The 19,091-nt window shown below is 36.7% G+C and overlaps 1 protein-coding gene across 1 annotated transcript; it reads right to left on the reverse strand.

Moving 5' to 3' along the window:
• Nucleotides 1-4,975: 4,975 nt before the first annotated feature.
• On the reverse strand, nucleotides 4,976-18,481 carry LOC149008249 (LIMR family protein At5g01460-like). The gene is made up of 14 exons (XM_089165046.1): nucleotides 17,934-18,481; nucleotides 17,748-17,833; nucleotides 15,219-15,337; nucleotides 14,770-14,880; nucleotides 14,334-14,432; nucleotides 14,096-14,218; nucleotides 13,763-13,825; nucleotides 13,617-13,681; nucleotides 6,937-7,046; nucleotides 6,723-6,837; nucleotides 6,551-6,616; nucleotides 5,900-6,010; nucleotides 5,731-5,797; nucleotides 4,976-5,652 (listed from the first exon to the last, which is right to left on the reverse strand). Exons 1-14 carry the CDS (start codon nucleotides 18,281-18,283, stop codon nucleotides 5,605-5,607), a joined length of 1,533 nt encoding a protein of 510 aa, XP_089021172.1. The 5' UTR covers nucleotides 18,284-18,481; the 3' UTR covers nucleotides 4,976-5,604.
• Nucleotides 18,482-19,091: the final 610 nt, after the last annotated feature.

The following is a 19,091-nucleotide window of genomic DNA, read 5'->3' on the forward strand; positions in this document are numbered from 1 at the left end:
TAATTTGATTTTATATTCTATGTTTCTTTATTTATTCGCGTTTTTGTTATTTGATTTTGTATTGTGAATAAAATGTCTATAGTTAGTAGGTAACTAACTACCATTGATTTGCATCTCTTATCTAAAAATTTTTTTTTGGTTTCGTCTCCTCCTGAAAATTTTGGTTTGCATTTACTTTTAGAGTTGAAGTCATGTGTATATTTCTTTTATATTGTTGCTTTAATTTTACCTATATTTTGTCGGAAAAAAATATATCATTATCAATAATTTATCATTTTTTCAAATATGTGTGGGCCCCACAAAATATATATGGGTCTATTCTTTAATTTAATAAAATAATTGATGCAACCTACTACCAAGGGTTCTTCGCACCACCACCTCCAAGATAAAACCTCCAACTAGAAGATGAGATAGCTCTTTTAGCCCTTCAATGAGCAAAAGCTATAGCACAACACTTAAACAAACTCAAAGAAAGAAATGAACTTTGTTAAACAAATAATGCATGTAAGGAGTGTCTCTATTCCACACCACATGCAAGGAAGGGGATGGATTTATATAGGCCAAAACCACACCTTACACCCCTTGAGATTCTCAAGGCAAGGAATTGGGTCATTGAATCACAATGACTTACCTCCTCACAAGGGGGATAATCAATTCTTACTAATGGAGAATCAATGGGCTTGTCCAAATGGAAATAAACCACCTTGACTTAACCTCCCCACTAAATGGAGAATTACTCTCATATTCACTTCTTTTGTATGAATTGGATTTAATCCATTCAATAATCTTAACCCCAACATGGTAATGGCCATGAGTAGTCATGAAGTTGAAATAAGAATTGAAAGTCAATAGTTAGAATTTGAGTAAATTTCACCCTACAAGTAAGCTCACCTCATCATCATGATCAAGACCTTTAAGACCCATGATCAATGTTATGAAGAGCTTCATAGCCAAGGTCATGAAGGGCCTCATTTATTCATGGGTGCCTCATGGGTCCCACACACTAACAAAACAATTTAAATAAAAAAATACAAAAACTAATTTTGAAACTTAATATAAATTTTAATAAAAAAAACCTAACATAACTACATAAAGCTGGCATATAAGTATTGTCTAATATATTTCTTATTGTATATAAATCCTCCTTGAGGGTCATTTAAAGCAAAGCTGCAAAGGTAATGAAATCATTCATAAAGAAAGTGGAAACGGTTTTTGCCATTTTGTGACAAGGAACATGCATGGGCGTGGAGTGGGGTCATTGTTTGAAAGAAAGACCACATTGTTGATGATGGCACGTAGAGAAGTGTTCAACAAGATGAAGAAACTGAAACTGGTTACATTTTGAACCAGTTTATACTTGTCAAATAAAATTTAATTATATAAGAAAAAAATATTTATATTCAATCTATCGGTGAATAAACAAAATAATTCTAATCTAATGATTTTAAAGCTGTCAACGTGGAATAGGCAACCCTTATGAGATGAGGTAGAGTTGTTTCTCCTTCTAATGCGTTTAGTTTAGATGATCATGTGTAATTCAAAATTACTAGAGACAGCATGAGTAGTTGGGGAGGAAATATATAGAAAATGAATATATATGTTGAAAACTCAAGTATCGGAGATAAGGTAGTCATACATAATTAACTCATATTTACTCAATAAAAAGATTGTCTTCTTAGCTAGGGAGTCAGTACAACTCTTATTCTCCCGTGATGTGTAAAAAAAAGAATAAGTCAAAAACCTATTCCCCGAATATGGATAATGTCCTCTATACCATGCTTCTAATGGATACAATAATATCCCTTCTCACGAATCACGTGGATTTGAAATCACTTTGCAACCAAACGATTTTTTTTTTTTTTGTGGAATCATGGTTCTCTGGAAACCGATTCCAGGGGATTGCGGAAACAAATGCAACCTTAGAAATAAGCTCACTGCATGAAATGACTTTCCTTCCATAAAATGATAATCTATTACTAAATGTTTTCACACAAGCGAGTTTCAGGGGGTATTTTATTCTATAATATCCTAAGAAATTTTAGAGAAAACTTGTTTTGCTACCTTGACCTCAAGCTATAACTTTGTTCCTTTGATCAATACACCAAGCCTCCCCTTAAATGATTTCCACTCTCAAAGAGTAAAAAACAATCTTAATGAAAGAAAATTCCAATACTCCCATTTTAAGGCTAAATATGCAAATATTGCTACACACCAAAGAAATAACAGAAAAAAAATAAAAATAAATCCAAGATGATGCAAAGATTTGCCATGCTTCACATGTTGTGCTACGTTCATAGATGAAATTGAAGAACTTTTCATTAGGTAATGAAAGAATATTATGATGGTGAGCTCTTATGAACACTCAAAAATAGCATTTTAAACCCTTCCCAATACCCATAGTCGAAAACCCTAAGGCTGCATTTGTTTGCAAAGGTGGGGTGAAAAAGAAAAAAAAACATGTGGGTCCCATGTATGGTAGGGTGAAGGAGAAGGAAAAGAAAGGAAAGGGTTTTGTGGAAAAGTGATTGTTGTGGGTATCACTTTTTACTTTTTCTAACTTTCCCACAAAGTCCCACCAAATATGTGGGGTTTTAAAATGGCTTGAGGTGAGAAAGTTGGGTTGCCACATCACCAGGCAAATTTCCTTGTTTGGTAATGTGGAAACTTGTCTCTCACTTTCTCACCCCAAGCAACCAAACAATCTATCATTTTGGAATTTAAGGGAAAAGTAAAAAAATCTACACTTTTTTCAAGAATTTTCACATAAAGGTGGGGTGGGAAACTTATCTGTTGATTTGACAACCCAACTTTTCCACCCCAAACCATTTTAAAACCCCCACAAATTTGGTAGGATATTGTGGAAAATTTTGGAAAAAATATAAAGTGGGACCCACCACTATCACTTTTCTACGAAACCCTTTCCTTTCATTTCCTTTCCTTCTCCCTCACCCCACTAAACATGGGACTCATTTTTTTTTCCCACCTGACCTTTGCAAACAAACGCAGCCTAAGTCTCACTATGCCATGCTAGAAAATGGTAAGTTAAATAAATAATACTCCTGACAATTTAGCAAACTAATCCATTGGTTCAGGTGCACTATACCATGGAGGGTACTGAAATAACTTATGATTTCAATTACTTCACTGCTAATTCTACCAAAAAAAAAAACTCCGGCATCAAATTTTATCAGAAAATTTTTCTATAAAAATGCACCTCAAAAAATTCTACCGTGAAAAGTTTTACTTATTGAAGAAAACTTCTTCAATGTCTTTTCATTAAATAAGGACGTTAGAAAAATTTTCAACATACAGATTTTACATTTTTTAAGGGGTATAATACGAACAATTGAACCTTGTAGATCAAAGCATGGACTTTTTTTTTACCTTAATACTTGTTCATAATTGGGCTACCAACAAGCTTTGAAGGGGCCCACTGACCAATTCAATTTTAAAAAAAAAAAATTCATACACAAGTTATGATCAAGGTTTAAAAGTATTCTTAAGTACTATATATATCTATATATATATATGTTAAATACAATCAAATCATACATATCAAAATATATTGGCCAATATAATACAATACATAATACAAAGATAATGATGCATATAATATGATAAAGTTCAATAATTTAAACCTTTACTATAATCATGGTAGTTGGTGTCATGCTTAAAGCTGCATTTGTTTACTTAAATAAAGATGGGGTGGGAAAAAAATTTTAAAAATATATTTTTTCCATTGAATCCCAAAAGTGTGATTTGCTTGGTTGATGGGAATGAGAAAATTAGAGATTTTCTTAATTTAAGAAAGCTTGTCTGTTGAGTAACATGTTAACTTTTCCACCTCATGCCTTTTTAAAATTCTACAAAATATGTGAAATTTTGTAGGAAAAAATGTGAAAAAATAAAACCCACATTTACCACTTTTTTATAAAATCCCTTCATTTCTTTTTCTTTTCCCTCACACCATTACATATAGGGCCCACATGTATTTCTTTTCTTCTTACCCCACCTTTGCAAACAATGCAGCTTAAAGGAATACAACCGCACTTGATGACTCCCAACAAGGGTCAGACCACCAGTTACACCCAAAGTCCGACATATCAAGTCGTGTCGCCATGTCGGTGACTGGCGACACCACAAACACGGCGACATTTCACCGATATGTCGGCGACTTGGCAGGATGTCAATGAAATTTCGACATCCGATTTCGGGGGGTATTTAGAGTCATTTTGGCTTAAATTTGTTGTGTTGCCTAATTTGAGGCCAATAAACACAATGGGAGCATTATTCAAGCCTAAAACATCACTTAATCTAAAGTTTCTAATTGGCACATGCCAAGCTATATGCAGCCAAAACTTGAAGTTTGGAAAACTCATATAAACTAATGTAAACATGTAAAGAGAATACAAATACACAACTCGTGAAGAGAAGTATTAAACTCTACAATTCATTATATAATTATGTTGAGCATGATTCATGCTTCACATTTTGTTGCCAACAAACATGGGTCCCGCTTCCCGGTGAGCAGGCGAGGTCCGGGAAGGCTGCCCCAGTGGAGGTGTGGAGGCAGCGCCCCCAGAGCCCATAGAGTTTTTACGTCACTTTGACAAAATTTGATTGAAAAATTGGTGAAAAACGAATGAAATTCTTGTAAATATGGTTAATTTGGCGATATATCACCGAAAAATCAACTTTTCACGATATTTCGGTGATATATCGTTGACATTTTATAAAAGTCGGCAATATTTCGCCGTGTGTTGGTAATATATCGCCGACACACTGTACAATGGTTACACCAAGAACACTTCAAAACAGACAACTGTTGTCACAAAAGAGAACATCAAGACGAACCGATGATGACTCCAGTTCCGATGTTCAAATAGTGCAAATACACAAATAGCTCATAATTTTGTGTCAGAAGTGAAAATTTAAAATGGACTGGATTTGATGGATACACAAAACCTAACATCAATGCGTTTCTTCCTTTCGATCATAAGGGCCCCCAACAGTAGAACAGACGACAGAAATGAAGAAAGCGTTTCCAAAACAGTAAACTCATTGGTCAAGGTACCACAAGATTCCAAAACTCAGGCTAAATTTTCAAGGAATTGTGCCATATGAAGCAATCTCGTGTGTACATAAAAATGAATAGTCTGATTCTCTGCACAAACCAAAAAGAATACTGTTCCTCTGAAATCTATAAATTACAGCAGTTATAGTTATCCAACCAAACCCAAGCCCCAAATCCTTCTCCAGAAGTACAAAATCACTGTCAAAAGCAGTACTACGGCTATTTTCATAAGACAATGAACCATGAAACAATATTACAAAGACATGGAAGGATAAAAGAACGAAACCAAGTGTGAGATACCCCAGGTGCCATCAACAACATCAACAACACTAGCACCAGCAGCAGGAGCGTACCATTTAACCAAATCATAGATTTCACAACAGCCCAAGGATTCGCCATTGTTTTGACATCACCATATTGAAACAAAGTCAGCCCATTAACATCCAACTCTGAATATCACTTCAAGATAAATGATAAGACTATGAGAACACGCGAGTCTCGCAGTCAAATCTTCTTCCAAGAAGCACTACTTAATTAGAAAGCTGGAATCTGCCAGTTGTTTTCTTTTTTCTCCATCCCTGAAAATATTACAAGATAATTAAGAGATTGTCCTACTTCCTTCCCACTGGACAGAGTGTCTGAGGAATATAACTTACAAAGGCTGCATAATAAACAAGCGTAAGCCCTGCTAAAGCGACGAATGCAATTTGAAACACATTATACCTGTATGAAGTGACCAAAAAAATACAATTATCTCAGTCATCCAAGCATAAACAGTGGATCAAGCTGTAAGAAAAGTGGTTGGTTGTAAGTTTTGTAACTCACATGTACAGATATTTAATTCCACGAAGAGACTGCAAGGTGTGGCCAAATATTTCTTGGGCAGCAGTTGCTTGGGCATAATAACCAAAAGCAGTAGAACAGAACTGAATCACACTGCAAAAAAGGATAAAACAAACATAAAATGAGGATATAAGGAAAACCTCTAGAGATCTTCATAAATGGATATCTTCTGAAATATCAAGCCATTTGACATATCGCAGACAGATGACAACTATCTTTTCCCAAAAGAACCAGAAAACAAAGCAGAGTCTTTATGACAAGATGACATGGTACCTATTGAGAAGATCCATCGTATTAAAAAGTCACTAATTGAGCCTTATTTCATGATTAATGAGTCCTCAATTTACCGTTTCAGGTGGTAATGCAGGCTACAGGTTCCTATATCTATGACTAAAGTTGTTCTCTTGACACAAACCATACGCCAGAACCCATAAAGATATTAATCTTTAGGGGATTAATAGGGCTCACTAGTTTCTGTATGAGTCCTTTTTCAGAATATTCAGTCCATGTTTTTCTGCTCTTATCTGATTGATGATGAGATGAACCTCATAGACAAGCCTCAATCTAGTTAAACATGGTCAATCTACAGCTTTGATATCCAGAAAAGGTTTAGGATGCCAAACAAGGTTAGACCTGATCGAGCAAAGGAGAATGAGTCCAACATTGAAAAGAAACGAATTCATAAGAGTTCCTCCCCACCTGGAAAAGAAAGGGTAAAATTGAAGATTAAAAACAAGGATATAAAACAGCAACAAGTAAAAATGATAAGAAAATGTGCAACAACCACTGAGAGAAGATTCCCTACTTCATAGGGTGAATAGTTATGAAAACCAGCCTTAGACCAAGCATCATTGCCCCAGCAACAACTGCCATCAGAAGGTAGAAGCAGAAGAAGGCAAAGGCTACAGTACCTAGAAGACCTGGTCAAGTAGTAGAATCCATGAGTCAGAAACCAAGAATTTTCAAGGAAAAGCCCACTCCTCGGGCAGGGGTTGATGCAATGTTTTCAAACAACTTACCCCAGACACTGTCCAGTTTGACAAAAACCTCATTAAGAAAAGGAGAAAGAGGAGGACTGATCAACAAATATATAACAATATGTGCCACCCAAGCCACTGATACAATCAACCTGGAAAGCAAAGAGTAAATTGCAAACTGAAGTTATATAACACTTTAGCAATCCATCAGAAAACTTAAAACAAAAATAAAAGATCAGGAAAGAAGAGGCTGCAGCTACATAACTGAGAGACCTTTACGTGACTTAAGAAATTGAATGAATTTATTTTGAATTATTCCAATATATTCAGAATCACACAAATACTGCAATGCATGGACTACTCAAAATCTCTAGCTTCAATGTAAAATAAAAAGATATAAAACAGTGCATTTTAAGCCTCATTGCCATCACATGTAACACTTGCTAAAAGAAACAGAGCATACACCTAGTCATGGTTTCTTAGTAAATTAAGACCCCTGCAAAATATAAAAGTGTTAACATTGGGAGTAGGAACCCAAGCAGAGTCTGGCCATAATAAGAAGATTAAACAGTCCACACCAATTGGCAGGCAGCTCTCTAACTGCTAACAACATAATACAATATCTGCCATTAGAAGAAGTTCCGATCCAATAATGCCAAATAGTTCACCATTTTCTCTTAATCTAACAACAAAAAGAACTGGCAAATAGAGCATTGAAGTATCTCAGTCAACCCAAGATATAATGTATATCTTTAGTAGCTCCAAATATTACAAAAAGAATAGTTGATTACTATGATGCCGCCCAAAATCTAGGAGTCCAAGCAGTTGTCAAAAATGAAGGAGTCCTCATCACACAAGTTTGTCCATGCACAACACCCACAAAAGAAATTCAAAAAAGGTTATATCCAGAGTTTCAATTTGAAAAATCAAGGCCCATCTGGCAAAGTTACGAAGAAGCGTCATAGGAGCCAACACTTTCTCCCTTCAGTTATGCACTTTAAAGATCCCACCATTGAGGAATTGGTTACCTAATGTTGGAAACCCTTTTTTTTTAAGCCCAAGGTCAAAATTTTTAAAAGTTTGTACATGAAATAACTTTTAGATTAAAAATGATAAACTCAGGGAAGGATTGAGATACCACACAGTTGGAACCATGATGTTCTGATTCCAATTGTCGAGCACCCAGGAAACACAATGACATATCCTACCATGTTATGGAATGCACCCTATTGATAGTCAAAGCATTGGCATGTACCATCTCAGGGTCTGAGATTTTCAAAGCTTTATTTTGCACTTGAACAACTCTGTTTGGGATGATATTTCATATGTTACATGGGCCTGGGGATATACCCATGAAACAAAATTCGACCGAAACTAAGCACTTTTCCAAATCGAAACGAAATACAAGAACAAATACGAAAAGTGTCCAATATCCTATCATATCGACCGAAATACGATATTTCGACTGAAACAGTATCGAGCTGAAACGACACAAACTTAAGTTCTAAAATGTCCATTTTCGACCCAGATTTCGACCTATCGCCATTTTCGAGCATACCAAGCGATATCGATATTTCGACCCTATTTTTATTTTTTTATTTTTTATTTTTATTTTTTATTTTTTTTTTTTTTTTTTATTTCTCTTGCTTTCATCCCTCTTTTCACTTAATTTCTACAACTCCATTTCATTCAAACACTAGATTTGCTCCTTCATTTTTGCATTTTCTCAAATCTTGCAAAGTGAGTAACTAACTTCTTCATTTTTCTATTTTTGTTTTGTTTGTGCCTTAAATCTTCTTGGATTGTTTCTAAATTTAAGTATTTTTACTTTAGAGTGTTGATCTATGAATTTATAGTGTCAAAATTAATTTTTTATTCTTCCACTGTTTTTTTATTTTTCTGTTATTAAAAATTATTTAGTAAATTATATATATTGCTAAAAATGTATCTGTATAATAGATATATGAACTTCAAATTAATGTATGTGAGAGTTGAGACACCATATTGCTATGATGGGGTTGAATCAATTTTTTTCTGTTAATAATGAAATTTACTGTATTTAATATATATTTAAATAATTAAAAAAATTAAATATTACAAAAAAACCAATTAACTTTTGTTTTAAATTTAAAAATAGGAGAGTATTAGTGGAAGCATGTATGCAATTTTTGGAGCATGTTATGAAGCTTTTTAAGATAGTGTGTATTTTATATATTTTTAAATTATTTATATGTTAAAAATTACTTATATTTTTTTATATTTAAAATTAGGAGGTTATTATTAGAAGCATGTATGTAATTTTTTGAGCATATTGTGGAGCTTTTTAAGATACTTAGTGTATTTCCTGTATCAAACACTCTCTTTCAAAGATGTCAGACATAGCTTGGCAAAATGGGAGGCCACTGACAACTGATAGGAGGAAGAGCGAGTGTAATTACTGCAAGAAACAAATAAGAGGAGGTGGGGCCACTAGACTGAAGGTGCATCTAACTGGTGGAAACAAAGATGTAGTAGGGTGCCAAAAGGTGCCCGTAGAGGTTAAGAAGGCAATGGCCTCATATATTAGTGGGGGAAAGCAAAAGAGGAAAGAGAAGAGAACACAAAGAGGGAGGAGTTCGAGGATGCATGCTTGATGACCTTCCAGATCCCGAGGATTATGGTATAGATGAGCCAGAAGAGTATGGATGTGATCCTGAACTAGAAGCCGAACAGGTCAGGAGAGCAATGATGATGAGTAGGGAGCAACAGAGGGTTGATGACATGAGGAGGCAACAGAGATATTTGGGTTGTGGGTCCTCTAGAGAACCAGCATGTATGGGAGGCATAAGCAACTCCCAAGTCCCTAGGAGGAGTGAGAGTGTGAGGCAGGAGGTTCCTATCCCACGGGCCCCTACAAGGGGTCGAGGTTTGTCAGCACATCCTATAAATCCAGATCTGGAGATTCATCGCAATGATCCGACCCTACTTGTGAGGCATGAGTACAAGCAAAGAAAGTTGAAGCACTTATGGGGGAGTGGGAAGGAAAAAGTGGGGATGGCTTTCTCCAAATGGGCTTATTACCATAGTATTCCGACACGTACAGTCCAAGGGCCCTATTATAGGGATATGACTAAGGAGATAGGCAAGGCTGTGAGTGGTGTACAAGGACCCACTCCATATAAGATATATAATGTCTATTTGCCTAAGCATAAAGAGGACTTAAATGAGTATATTAAGGGATTAAAGCCCATGTGTGGTCATTATGGAGTGACAATGATGGCTGATGATTGGATTGGTCCCACTAAACAGTCCATCATCAATTTCATGTTGAATTCCTCAAGTTAGTAGATGCATCCGGTGATAAGAAGGATGCAAAATATATTTATAAATTATTTAAGCAAGTGGTGAAGGAGGTTGGAGTGAAAAATGTGATCCAAATTATGACTGATAATGGCTCCAACTACAAGAAAGTTGGGTTGAAGATGCAAGAGAACTCCAGGTATCAAAACATATAGTATTAATTTTCATTTTTAAATACATATATTTACATAACATATTTACATGTACACTTTATGACTTTGTATTGATGCCTTAATGAATGGACAAATATAAGCTCTTTTGGACTCCATGTATTGCTCATTGCATTGACTTAATGCTGAAGGACATCGGAAAGGTCAAGCTTGTGAAGAAGACCGAAGAGCAAGCCCGACAAGTTAGCACCTCCATCTATAACCACACATATGCAATAAAGATGATGAGGGACAAGTGTCAAGGTCACTTACTGAGGCCAGGCATAACCAGATTTGTTACCAATTGGATAGCACTGCAGAGCTTTGAGAGTATGAAGACTGGCCTTAAGAGCATGTTTGCATCAGAGCAGTGGTTTAGCTAGGAGGGTTCTTCATCTGTGGGAAGAAGGAGAGCAAAGTTACCATACTTAATAAGATTTTTTGGCATAATGTGAGAATAGTGGTGACAATGCTTGAGCCTATGATGCAAGTGTTGAGGATGGTTAGATCAGCAGAGAAACCCTAATCTACCACATATATTTGTTGCAGTAGAGAGGATGAAGCAGCAAATTGCTCAGGTCCATCCACACGGCAACAAGAAAGTCCTCGAAATCATCCAAGTTAGATAGCAGTGTATGTTGCAGCATCCACTGCATAAGGCTAGTGAGTTGTTAAGTCTAGTATTCAATTTAATTTTCAATATGTTATCACACTATTAAGCATTAACTATTCCCTTTTATAACATATTTTTTCTTACACGGCATACTATTTAAATCCCAAGTACCATTACAACGACAATCTTGGGAAGAGGTAAGATTTGATGGATGCAGTCCAAATTGTAATGGAGAAGTTGGAATCAGATCCATCTAAACAAGCAATCATCCTTATGGAGGTGAGATAGTGATTTGAATCATTTGATATTCACAATTCATAATTTTATACTAAGTCATTAACCTAATAACTAGCTATTGTTTTTTTTTCTTTATATATTAGATAAAGGCATTTAGGGATGCCATTAGGAGCTTCGGTCGTTCTGTGGTCGTATCGGGACGGGAATTCGCCCCTAGGGGTAAGTTCATTCATTTATTTCACTATATATTTAATTACTATATTCTATCTTTAATTTAGTTATTTAAGTATTGAAATGACTTGGAGTCCATGTTTGTTGCAGTTGAGTGGTGGTTGCAATTTGGACATGACTCACCCCACTGGTTGTGAGCAAAACTAGAGCACCTTCAGCCTCATTCACTCAAAGAGGCGTAACCGGTTGGGTGTGAAGCATCTAGAGGACCTTGTCTACATACACTATAATATGAGACTGAGGGAGGATCATATTAGACAGGGGATGGACAAAGGGAGTAACAATATCGAATTGGCCGACATATTTGAGATGGATGATGATGAAAACCAAGTAGTTGACTGGATCAGGGACAATGGAGAGCCATTGTTGGATGAGGAGGGAGGTCATCCCAGTAGACAGGTTGCAGAGGAGATGGAGGCTGATGTGGAGGACTTCATGGCCCAGGAGGAGAGTGCACATGCAACGCCCGCCGGTCCCTTCATACCACAACCTAGTGCATCCACCCAAAGGGAGGATTTGATTGTTTGGTCCGACACTGAGGATGATGTGACTCATACCTCCAGTGATGACTGATGGTGGTGGTGATGATGACGAGGACGATGATGATGATGGAGAGGATGAGGAGGGTGTTGGACCTCGTGATCAAGATTCAGTTGATCCTAGGGACAAACCACCACAACCACCAGCACCAACAGTACGTGAGAGTCAAGGGGGGGAGGGCGACCACCGAGATTCACAGGCGAGAGTCAGTTCACCCACGCAACACAGGATTCAGACCATACTGGAGCTACATCTCGAGGCCAAAATGTTTCCTCAACATATTTGAGGAAGGGGAAGGGGAGACAGCACGGCTATAACATAGAGGACACACGATCATATAGGTCCTACCGTCCGATTGATGTCGAGAGCTTGTGGGATCTATGAGATCAATGAGCATTGATAATTCTAGAGACTCCTCCACCTCCAGAGGATCCGGATGGTATAGGCCTGCAGAGTCCTCATATGATAATGTTGTGGAGAATATTGGTTCTACTGGGTCGACTTATGAAGTTTATGGTTATGAACCATATGGTGTCCCTCCTGGCTAACAGACTCAGGGTCAGCCACTAGTGGAGCCTTATGGTGGCCCTCCCACTGTCACCTATCGGAGTCAGCCACTGGAACCTTATTGTCAGTATGTACCTTATCCTTATGCTGACAGTCAGGGTGCTCCTTCATTTGTTGAGCAGATCTTCCACTCAATTCCACCACCACCACCAGCCTTTCCATATGCAATTGAGCCAGTTCCTTATTCGGAGATTCACAACTTCCCACTGTCAAGAAATCTTAGGCATGTGGATGAGGCCACGTACAAAGCTACAATTGCTGACTACATCAACAACTATATGGGGCAAACATCATGGGACTTGCATTGTAATTTGTATGGGTGCAGACGGAAGAGGGAGACATTGAATAGAGTAGACTTGTAATTGGTAAGATTTTCGCTTCTTCTCATATGTAGTATATACTTGGAAAGTTGGATATTACATTTTCAATGGTTTTTTTGGTAAACTAGTAGTTTTATAGTGTTTATTATGCTTGAAATAGGTAATATGCAAGAATCCAAATCATTTTGAGTCCATATGAGGCCCGAAATTGAAGTTCCAAAATCCTGGAAAAAAAAGTGTCCGATTTCAGTCGAAATAGAATTTCAGCCTTTTGCAAGGTCGAAATTTGTTCCTTGGATATACCCATTCACAAACTTTCTGCCTCAATTTATAATATGAGGTAGATAATTTCAGAACCGGAGATACTCCCCATGACTGTTAGTGGACTAAGAAAATTATAGTTTCTAAATAACATCTACACTTTACCTCTTTAATGCCAATAGCTACTAGCTAGAGATGAATAACAATGCAACAGGTCCCTGCTCTAAATTTGCAACCAACTAAAAATAGAAGATGAATTTATCTTTCTTTTCTCATTTTCTTGGTAAAAATGGAAATAATAACTAAACTTCAATTTTTTGCCCTAAATCCAATATGACCTAGTAGAGTTGCCCAAAGGTTCAGAACAAATCGAAGTAATGAAGTTAACAAACAAACCGCACCATTTTGAGAATCAAATTCAACTTCAATGTAGTAATTAATCCTAACTCTCAGCATACCACTTACCCTAAAATTCCCAATACAAGTTTCGCGAGGTAGCCAATGACAGTTAAAGCCCAAGAAGTCTCTGCCTGGATAAAGCAAGCAGTAGAAATGAGATGTAAAAGAAACACTAACTACATTTTTCATCATAAAATAGATAGAGTTCTAACCTTCTCTCCTTGAGGATACATCTCTTCTAATGCATTGACATCTTCTTCTAAAAGGAGCAGCTCCTGAAAGAATCAGCAAGCATTTAATAAATTACGCTGCATAACAAGAATCCAAGACTGCAATGCTCAAAACACAAATTCTCCAGTTAAACCAAATATGTTACAATCAGAAAACTCAAACCAGGAACCAATAGGGAAGCAAAAGAGAGATTGTTGACAAAAGACACGAGGAACAAAGAATAAACCGCTCACATACATATAATACACTTTAGATACAGAAAACATGATGCAATCAAAATTTATATTAAGCAACCTAACACAAGGGGTTGGTACCTTTTCAACTGCCTTAACATTTTTACGCCATTTCCGACCTTTAGAGCCACTTTTCTCTTCTTGATGCAAAGCATCTGCTGCTTTCTTCAATTCTTTAGCTTTTTTAGCCAATTCAGTTGCCTCCTACAGGATATTGATGCCATCTCCATAATAAGTACCCAATATCAAAAAACAATGAAAAACATTCCCTATGAGCAACTAGTACTCTCCAAATGCAAAACAAAAAAAAAAGGTGCACCTTGATGTATTGTGAACGAGTGATAACAGCTTTTGGCCGCCGTATAAATGAAAATATAAGACTCAAAGGTAGGCAAGCAATACCAACACCTCCAAATATCTGCAAAGTAAAGATTGTCGTCAATACTAGAACATCTTCCAAAATGCCAAACCCTATCGAAAGTGTAAAAGGAATCCTAATAGTCACCAAAAGAATATTAAATATAGTATTTACTTGGATATCCCCCCCCCCCCCAAAAAAAAAAGGGGGAGGTAGAAAGACTTCGAACTCTACAATCAGCTAACGTAACAACCAACTACATGGAAGTTAGAACATGTTTCTTTGAGATGAAATGATATTGTGCTGATATAACCATTTTGAAATCACATCTAACATCCAAGGTGCAAAAAAGTTACATACAAAGCCCATAAAAGGAAATTTAAGTTTAGAACCATACAGCGAAAAGAACGGATCCAATAATGGTGGTGAGGGCGACAACATATTCTGGAAAGGTGGCACGCATGGTCCAAGTTGCCTGTGATGAAGAACTTGCTAGATATGCAGAGCACTGGAGGAAAAAAATTACAGATACAAAAGGAAGAGTAAATGGGGTTAGAAATGTTCAACATGTACATGCAGCAACACCCCCCCCCCACCCCACCCCAAAAAAAAAACACACACAAAAATAAAATAAAAAAGCCAAAAAGCAGGGTTAACAAAAATTGTGACAGAACCATAGAAAGTTCTTGTTCTTTTTATTTTATTTTGACTGCAGATTCTCAGTATGACATGAGGACAAATCACCATAAGATTTCTACATTGTGGTAGAAACCCTAGGCATATAAGAGTCAAATTGGAACAAGTCGACTTCAGAAAGAACACAGAGCAAAAGCAAAAGAAAAGAACCTGAGTAACAGATGCACCACCAACACATTGCTGACCACTAGAAAAATCCCACGTGGTAGGGAAATTGGTTGTGCTTGAAGAAAGGTGTCTAACAGTGAAGTCCACCTCTCCTACTAGACCTACACAATGCGACAGGAAGAAGAAAGAAAAAAATATGTCAATGAAGTATAGATGTGACTGACAGAAGCTCAGACAAAAAATGCACTAGTTAGCTTACTACAATCAAGTTCAACCAATCTGAAAAAAAAAAAAATGCTTTATGCCCAGCCAACATACTGTCTAGCTCATCAACCTCCAGAACTTTGTGCTTCTCCCATCATTTTGTTTCTGCAATACCCTTTTTTTGGGATGAGCTAAACTGCTAAAGATCACTATGGAGATTGCATAATATTCAAACTGATCTTTACAGGTATAATTTAGAATATCCTATCAGAAACCGACCTCCAGTCAAGTTTGTCAGCCCTCCATAACTCCAGAAGTAAGCAAGCTATGCCATGTGGATGAACATTTATAGCTTCCTTACCCATGAAAAGATAATATCCTTACAGAGGAAAAAGGTGGATCTAGCGGTCAGAAAGGCGCAATTATGTAAGTTATCTTAACAAAAACAGCGGAGAAGGAAAGCAAGTAACTAGAGAGATTTCCGATTCGCCCCCATACCACCTCCACCAAAGCTGGTCTATGCTGCTGTTTCATATACCTTGCACATTACATGACATATTGAAACCATTAAATCTTATGGGCAAAAATGATACACACTGTACATGTTGGTATTGGAGGTCACAATACAATACCAGGTATGGAGCCCAAATAAATTCCATGTCTCTTGTTCAAAGGATTAGGATCTACACCTACGTGGCTGATTATCCACCTCATTCAGGACACCTACAGTAGCGAACCTTGGTATAGTGCATCGTATTTCCTAAACTAGGAGGTCAAGGGATGGAAAAGAGAAATAAACTAACAAGGGAAGGAAAGAGAAATAATTTAAGGAGGCAAAATATGAAAAACCACAAATAAAAAATTTTGGACATACACAAAGCATAATGACATATGTTGCCACGGTAGCAAGGCAACTTTGCACCTTTGTGAATCAAAGGACACATACAAAAAGGGGCTTTAGATGTAAAATATTGGAATTTGACCTTTTATGACTTTTTTTTGGAGCACTATGTGAAAGTACATGTTAGTTCTTTTACTTATAAATACAAGGCCAGTGAACTAAAAGAAAAAAATTAAAAATAAAAAAATATATCATTTGAAAACCTTTTACATTAAATTTAGAACCACACAGCTTCTTCTTCCTTTCAAATGCTGGAAGAAAGAGGGATCTGTGGTCTCTGCGACAGACAGGTAAGTAGTGACGTTCTTTTTCCTCTATTTCTTCCCGTTCTATCTCGCTTAATTTTTCCCTTATATTCCAATGGATATGGGGACTGAGGCACCAGGGAACTTGGTTTTGTTGCCTATGTCTTGGATCACCACCTTGGTGCATACGCCTTGAAAGCTATGATAATGACGATAAATGATTGTTCATAATCAATATCATCAAATTGCAATCAAATTCAAATGATAATGATGGCACTACGTAAAAAGCTTAGAGCTGGAAAAACATCTGCAAACCAGGATGGCATAATTCAAAGCAACTTCAGCCTTTATATGAAAAAATAAAAGGGGAATGAGGTTCAGAATTCCGCTGTTGTATAGGAACTATCTATATAATGCTTGACCCAAGTAGTTGATATGATTATGAACTTATCTACATAGAGAACATTCTGACCCCACCAAGAAAAAGAACTGACTCATGTTACAAAGCAATAAGAAAACCATCTTCTGCTCAGCTCCCAAATCAACCTTACCCACCAATTAATCCTTTCAAGTCCATTGTCTAATTCATAGTCTCAAGGAAGATGAAAGATGGGCTACCTAGTGCATGAGGCTCTTGCTGTTGTGGGGTTTGGAAAGAGTTATTACGTACGCAGCCTTACCCCGCTCTGTAAGAGATTGTTTGCAACCTTGAACTTAGTTGTCAACTAAGTCATAATGAAGCAATTTACCATTGCACCAAAACCATCCTCCTAGGGAGGGGGAGAAAAAAGAGATGTGCTGTCTTTCCCACCAAGCCAATGTACTTGATGATATTTCAGTGAGTTGAATGAGTAATTGAATGTTAAAACGTTCCTGGAAATCTTACAATCCCTAGCTGTCGATTGGATGTTATTTACAAATTACAAGTGCAATAAAAAAAATCTTTCTATTAATATAACAGAAAAACCCAAATTCTAAAGACACGTTTTATCATTAACTTTTAACGATAATTAATATTTTTCATGCACTAATACCCATTCTGGAACCAAGCTGTTCAAATCTCTTCAAAAATTCCCAATTAGTCACCAAAATCGTCAGCTTGGGAATTTTATTTCTTGTTAATTTTCGTGAACAGAGTTAAATCCTCAGAGCATTTTGTATGAAAGATTTACAAACACGGAAACAATTATAAAAGTAAATCAACGAAAGCTTCAAACCAACCGTATAAAATGCCAAGCACTAGAGCGCAAACAATGGCCGTCGTCACTACCCACAGTAATGCGCTCTTTATCCGTTTCCCCATGCTCCTGCAAACGCACACAATTGACACTTACAACAATCCCGGGGGAAAAAAATCGAAAGTACAAATTCAAACTAAATGAAAATAGAAACCCTAGAAATACCGACTTGTCTTGGTCGCCTTCGTAGTAGAACATGGCGAATGGGATAACAAAGAAGACAAGAACAGCAACAACGATGTAGATAATAATCCATAGCGTCTTCATAGGCAATGTGAGATTACAAGCACCATTATAAAGCGCGTTTTGACATGCCGAACGATTCGCCACATCGGCTGGAAGCATGAGTATTGAAATGGCAGCAACAGAGAGACCCAAAACAACAACAAACTTTGGGAAATACGCTTGGTTCGCATCATCTGGATGTTGGTAGTTGACAAGAAGGTAGACATTGAAGATGAAAACAAGAACACAGACAACTATAGCAACGATGACCAGAGCTAGATTGAAATCCCCCATCTTTAAATCCTTTCCAATCAAGCAAATCGATCCAAAACCTCTCGATCCACAGATCGAGGGATGAAGGATTTAATGCTCTTGTTGGCTCCCAGTACGGAAGAAATCGAAATTGAAATAGAATCAAACTGTTTATCTGCTTTTCTCCTTCTTTTTCTTTTTTTTTCGGTTTCGAGAAGTTGAAAACAACAAACGAGAGCCATGGCAAGGGGAAGGCTTTGACGTGTGAGAGAAGTATAATTACGCATTTATCCTCATGCTCTGTGAAACAAGTAGCAAGAGGTGCATCCATAGTTTAGGGGCTTTTAAGTAACTTTTCATAAAGTTAGGACAACTGTCAAATGCCAGATCATGCTATTGGGGTCTGATGGAGAATATAAAATAAACAAGGACAGAAACATTCTAACGCTATAGACTTGCATAATTCTTTTTGCTCCAGAAAAAAGAAAGAAAAAAAATTTCTCTTTTCCTTCCATTTTGGTTATAATGTAATTTGTCAAGTTTAGAGACTCAATATGGATTGATTAATACGCAATTGCCGTAAAAAGGAGCTTAAAATTTTATTTTTTTTTAGGGTAAAGAGGCCTCCCCTAGACAATCATGTTTCATGTCTTATAGAATTGTTTTCTTCTCTATAGGTAGGAGATCTCATATAAATAAAATAAACTAGTGTCTTTTGTTCATGAGCATGTTTCTTGCATTGATAGGAAGCTCATGAAAAATTCAAAAGCAATAATAGAGATAGAATTTCATTTTTTTTCATGGGTGTGTCAATGAATCTAAAAAGAAATCAACTTTGTTATGAAAGTGT

Source organism: Hakea prostrata, chromosome 8 (genome assembly GCF_041222555.1).
Source record: "Hakea prostrata isolate BN-2017 chromosome 8, UWA_Hpros_2, whole genome shotgun sequence".
NCBI classification, from domain to species: Eukaryota; Viridiplantae; Streptophyta; class Magnoliopsida; order Proteales; family Proteaceae; genus Hakea; species Hakea prostrata.

Coding starts and splice junctions, on each gene's coding strand:
- LOC149008249 (XM_089165046.1), bottom strand. CDS start 18,283: ATGGGGGATTTCAATCTAGCTCTGGTCATCGTTGCTATAGTTGTCTGT. Junction 15,338..17,747: donor AGTGCTTGGCATTTTATACG/GTTGGTTTGAAG, acceptor CGCATTGTGTAG/GTCTAGTAGGAGAGGTGGAC. Junction 14,433..14,769: donor TTGGATCCGTTCTTTTCGCT/GTATGGTTCTAA, acceptor TTTACTTTGCAG/ATATTTGGAGGTGTTGGTAT.